A 5,095-nucleotide genomic window follows, 5' to 3' on the forward strand; every position below is an offset into this window, starting at 1 on the left:
AGGGAAAACGAGGGTTGTCCCCCATGTGTCTAGTCCTCTTGCTTAGGGTTATTTTGCCCCAAAGGTGTATCGCTGGGGGACACGTGCGCTCAGTGAAGGGGCGGGTGTGTGTGACTTTATCTACAGGGGCAGGGAGACCTGCTGGGAAAGCCGGATCGCCCCTGGGTCTCAGACACAGGCTTCTACACCAGCGCCAGGCTGCAAAGCGCGGTAGCAGGCATGCAGGGGGAGGAGGGGCTGGGCTGGGCTGGGCTGACCTCGGGGGAGTGGGGCGCTGGAGCGGTGGGCCTGGGAGGGCAGTTGCTCAGGTACTGCAGTTCTAGACACAAAGGGTCGGTGCAAGTGCAAGGCAAGGCGGGGGGGTCTTCAGTTTAAAGCCCGATCCTGCTCCCGCTGAAGTCACCCTCAACCCCCACCCAGGCCAGGGGAGTTCAGTAGGGCCAGGGCCAGGCCTGCCACTGCCCCTTGGCAAGAGGAGGTTTCTCCAGCCAGGAGACTGACAGGGGCGGCGGGGCGGGACATCCCTTTTGGAGCCCAGGGGGCGGTGCCCGGCTGTGACGGACAGGCGGTGCAAGGAGTGACTTGGGCCCACGTGACTGTCCTGGGCTGGAAGAAAAACAGAACCAGTCCGCTTTGGAGGCTCATTGGATTCAAATATTCACTTTAGGAGCCGCTCCGGAGTCCCAGCCCCGGCAACCAAGCGCCTCCGAGCCCCTGAGCTTTTCCACCCGTTTGTTCCAGATTGGCTGGCAAGAATCATGGACTGTTTTTCCATGCCTTGTTTTCTGTCAGTGAGTAGCCCCTTCTCCTTCTCCTCCTGCCCCCGGGCTGGGAAGGGGTGTCACAGCCTCGCTCGGCTCCCCCCTGCCTCCCGGGGCTGACCAGCGGGCCGCCCCCCTCCCAGGCGCTCCTGCTAACAGACTGGGGGCTTTTCACCCTCTCTCCGCCTTGTCTTCGCAGTGACCCTAAATCCCAGTGACTTGCCCCCCTCTTCGCTCGCTCGCTTTCCCCAAACCCCTGGAAGGCCACGGCAAAGCTGCAGCCACGCAGCGCCGGCAAAATAAGACAAGGGGAGGGGGGACACGTTGTTTCGGTGCAAACCCCTCTGCGCTGGGATCCATATGCTCCTGGAGACCCCCCCCCCTTCCAGCGGCCCCTGATCAGCTGCACTTCAGCGATCCGTTGGGCTGGGGAGGAGGCGGGAGGGAGAGGGGAGAAATTCCATCGAAGCCCAATGTTCACTGTTTATTCTCGAAAGAAGTTAGGCGGAGATCCTGGCTGAGATAGCAGGGCCCGGACAGATGAGCCGGATAGCGGCTATCTGATTGTGGGGGCTCTGGGACAGTCAGCAGCTCCCAGCGAGTCAATTACAGGCGAGCCCTTTGCCTCCGAGCCGCGTTCGCTGCTGCGTCCGCGGCGGGCTCGGGTTTTGGGGGGAGGGGGGGGCGGGGGGCTGTTTTTAATCTTGACCCTCCTTGTTGTTGCGTTTTTTTTTTTTTGTGGAAACCCCAGAGACACCATGATTCCTGGTAGCCGAATGCTGATGGTCATTCTGTTATGCCAAGTTCTGCTAGGAGGCACTACCCATGCCAATCTGATACCCGAGACGGGGCGGAAGAAAGTTGGAGAACTCCAGGCTCAGGCAGGATCTGGACGCCGCTCTGGGCAAAGCCATGAACTCTTGCGGGGTTTCGAGGCGAGTTTGCTGCAGATGTTCGGGCTCCGCCGGCGGCCGCAGCCCAGCAAAGCAGCCGTCATCCCCGCGTACATGCTGGATCTCTACCGGCTGCAGTCCGGGGAAGAGGAGGAAAGCCTGCAGGACTTCAGCCTGCGCTATCCCGAGAGACCCACCAGCCGGGCCAACACCGTGAGGAGTTTCCACCATGAAGGTCAGTGCCGCAGTTCTGGGGGGAGGCGGGGGGGAGCGATCGGGATTTGGAGACTCCCAGCTCAGTCAGCGGCAGGATGTGTCCAGCCCTCGGCTGCAGGCGGACTCCCCCCAGCCCGCTGGCCTGGGCTGCTCCCGCGGCTGTATTTTCCAGCATCCCGCGCTGAGACTGAAATGGACCCGTTTTGGTGAAGGGCTCCAGTCACTCCGGGTTTGTACCCTTGTCACTCCCACGGAATTCACTCCGGATTCAACTCCGGAGTAATCGAGATCCCTCCCAAATCGCGGCCCGTGTGTGTTTGTTTTGAAATAGCAACGCGATCGCTGCCTGCTTGGGCTTTTTTTAAAGAAAGAAAATAAAAACCTCCTCGAACTGAATACCGACAACAGCGTGTTTGTGAGGTTCGTTCAATGGGGCCTTGTAACCTGATCCAAATGTTTCGTAGCGGATGTTTCTTTTCCAAAGTCAAGCGGAGCTATTAATCCACCAGCATCGTTGCTGTGTCGGAATTTAACCCCCCGCCCGCCTCCCAGTAATAGGATCAACAAGGCAGGGCTCTCAGTTTCCCAATCGCTGGGCAGCTTGTGAGCAGGATCCTTGTTTTAACCCCCCGCCTCGGTGTGTAAATCCATAGGAATCAGGCCTCGTGGCGGTGAAGCGGGGTTCCGGGGCAGGAGCTGGTTACACCTGGAAGATGATGCGTTGGCGAGCAGGGGGGGAGGTTTCTGCTTCGCATTTTGGAGGCACCCGGGGATATGGACAGGGAGGGCTGAGCTCTCTCTGTGCAGGGCTAGGGACAGGTGAAGCGGTGCTGCCGGCAGGGAGGACCGGTGTGGCCCGACTCCCCCGGCGCTGTGTCTCGGGGGCCCCCAAACGTTCACACGCTTGGTTTTTGCAGAACATCTGGAGACCCTCCCCGGGCCCAGCGACCCCCCCCGCGTTCGCTTCCTCTTCAACCTCAGCAGCGTGCCGGAGAACGAGGTGATCACCTCGGCCGAGCTGCGGCTGTACCGGGAGCAGCAGGAAGCGCGGAGCCCCGCGTGGGAACGGGGCTCGCACCGGATCAACATCTACGAAGTGCTGAAGCCCCCGCCGGCCCACGGGCAGGTGATCACGCGACTGCTGGACACGCGGCTGGTGCATCACAACGTGTCCCGGTGGGAGAGCTTCGACGTGAGCCCCGCTGTCCTCCGCTGGACCCAGGACAAGCAGCCCAACCACGGGCTGGCGGTGGAGGTGACCCAGCTGCTCCCGGCGCCGGCTGGGCCGGGGACTCACGTCAGGATTAGCCGATCTTTACCTCAAGGAGACGGGGACTGGGCCCAGCTGAGGCCGCTGCTGGTCACGTTCAGCCACGACGGCAGGGGCCACGCACTGACCCGCAGGGCGCGCCGCAGCGCCAAGCACCAGCGGCCCCGCAAGAACAAAAAAAACTGCCGCCGCCACGCGCTCTATGTGGATTTCAGCGACGTGGGCTGGAACGACTGGATCGTGGCCCCCCCGGGCTACCAGGCCTTTTACTGCCACGGGGACTGCCCCTTCCCTTTGGCCGACCACCTCAACTCCACCAACCACGCCATCGTGCAAACCCTGGTGAACTCCGTGAACGCCAGCATCCCCAAGGCCTGCTGCGTGCCCACGGAGCTGAGCGCCATCTCCATGCTGTACCTGGACGAGTATGACAAAGTGGTCCTGAAAAACTACCAGGAGATGGTGGTGGAGGGGTGCGGGTGCCGTTAAAAACCCTGCCCCCCGCCCCAGGACTGCTTGTGCCAGCTGGACCCTGATCTAAACTAAACGTTCACCTTATTTATGACTTTACGTGCAAATGGGTTGACAATAATGATCCTATATTTTGACAAAATATATTTATAACGACATATTAAAAGGAAAAAATAAAGCGAGTCATTATTTTAAAAGTAAAAGGCATCTGCTGTGTGCGGCGCCTGAGGGGGCCAGGCTGGGGCGGGGCTCGGAGCAGGCTGGAAAGGATCTTTCTGCAATGGGGACGATTCGCTTTCTGGTTCTTGGCAGGGGCGGGGAAAGCCCCGGGAACTCCGGCTTGGCCGCCCCGGGGAGCGACCCTGGACTTGCTAACCTGCTGGAAGCCTTTGCCAAAGTGCATGTGAAAAGCGGGGCTTACCCCGCAGGGGTTTGTGCTAAACTGGCGGGGGGGTTTGATGTCCCCCCCCCAGTGTTCAAAGCGATTCGCATGTTGTTCTGGAGGGGGGTGGGGAAGGAAAAGGGGGAGGCGGAGGCGGTTATGGAGACGTTCTTGGAAGGTTTGCATGAGCCTTTGAAGACCAAATCTCCCAATTACAATCCCCCCCCAGCAGTCCCCTATGGGTTATGCTAACGCCCACCTGCGGCTGCTCCTGCCCCGGGGGCTGCGCAGCGGGAAGGGGTGGGGCGGGGAGAAGATGCATTTAAAACTCTCGGGTTCCGAGCCGAGCGAGGCTCCGTCGCAAGGGGGGGGGGGGCGTATCTGGGGCTGCTGTTGCTTTGACTCCAGGGGATTCCCCACCTCCCTGGCTCCGGCGGGGTTTTCTCTGCGAGCTCGGGTCAGTTTGCAGCGAGCTGAGCTGGGGAGGGATCCTCGGGGAAAGGGGCAGCGGGGGGTGCACGGCGCGCTTTTGTTCTCCAGCCTGCCGCAGCGGGCAGTTGAGTGGAAAGCAACCAGCCCAGCCGTGGCCAGGCAGCCAAGCCCTCAGCTCCCTGGGGAGGGCAGGTGGAGGGGCCAGAGCCGAGCCGCGAGCAGGCCAGCGCGATGGCGCTGGAAAACGCCCCGCAGAGAGGCACTTTCCCCCCGACCCCCCCTTTGCTTTCATCGTCTGGGTCTAGCAGGGGCCGATCGGGCCCTGCACCCCCGGCGGTGCCCGCTTCCCAGCCGCTCCTAGGACTTGAACTAATTCCCCCAGGCGCGGGTCCCACTCGCTGCTCAGCTGCGCCCGCTCCCCCAAGCCTGGCTGGCGGCTTGTCAGGACCGGATAACGCGGCTTGTTTGTGCAGCCAACTCTGGGGGCTGGGGAATTTACCGTGAAATCCCGCGAATTGCATTTACCTCGTTAGCGGCCCGGCCCTTCGTGCAGCTTGGAAAACAAACGCCCGCGCCCCCGCCCCCCCCCGCTCCCTTAACCCTTGCAAGCCCGCTCGCCACTCGGGCCAGCCCCGGGGGGATTCTGCATGTGGAGGAGGGTGTTATTCTT

At 61.6% G+C, this 5,095-nt stretch overlaps 1 protein-coding gene across 1 annotated transcript; it reads left to right on the plus strand.

Annotated features, from left to right (window-relative positions):
* Positions 1 to 599: 599 nt before the first annotated feature.
* BMP4 (bone morphogenetic protein 4) lies at positions 600 to 3,814 on the plus strand. The gene is made up of 3 exons (XM_032771497.1): positions 600 to 791; positions 1,513 to 1,889; positions 2,788 to 3,814. The coding sequence occupies exons 2-3, from the start codon at positions 1,520 to 1,522 to the stop codon at positions 3,627 to 3,629; spliced, it is 1,212 nt and encodes a 403-aa protein (XP_032627388.1). The 5' UTR covers positions 600 to 791; positions 1,513 to 1,519; the 3' UTR covers positions 3,630 to 3,814.
* The last annotated feature ends 1,281 nt before the right edge of the window (positions 3,815 to 5,095 follow it).

This window comes from Chelonoidis abingdonii, chromosome 4, assembly GCF_003597395.2.
Source record: "Chelonoidis abingdonii isolate Lonesome George chromosome 4, CheloAbing_2.0, whole genome shotgun sequence".
In the NCBI taxonomy this organism is placed as follows: Eukaryota; Metazoa; Chordata; order Testudines; family Testudinidae; genus Chelonoidis; species Chelonoidis abingdonii.

What these genes read in the sequence shown, in the direction of transcription:
- BMP4 (XM_032771497.1), top strand. Translation starts at nt 1,520, where the DNA reads ATGATTCCTGGTAGCCGAATGCTGATGGTCATTCTGTTATGCCAAGTT. An exon ending in GAGGAGTTTCCACCATGAAG is followed by an intron (nt 1,890 to 2,787) that starts GTCAGTGCCGCA and finishes TGGTTTTTGCAG; the next exon opens with AACATCTGGAGACCCTCCCC.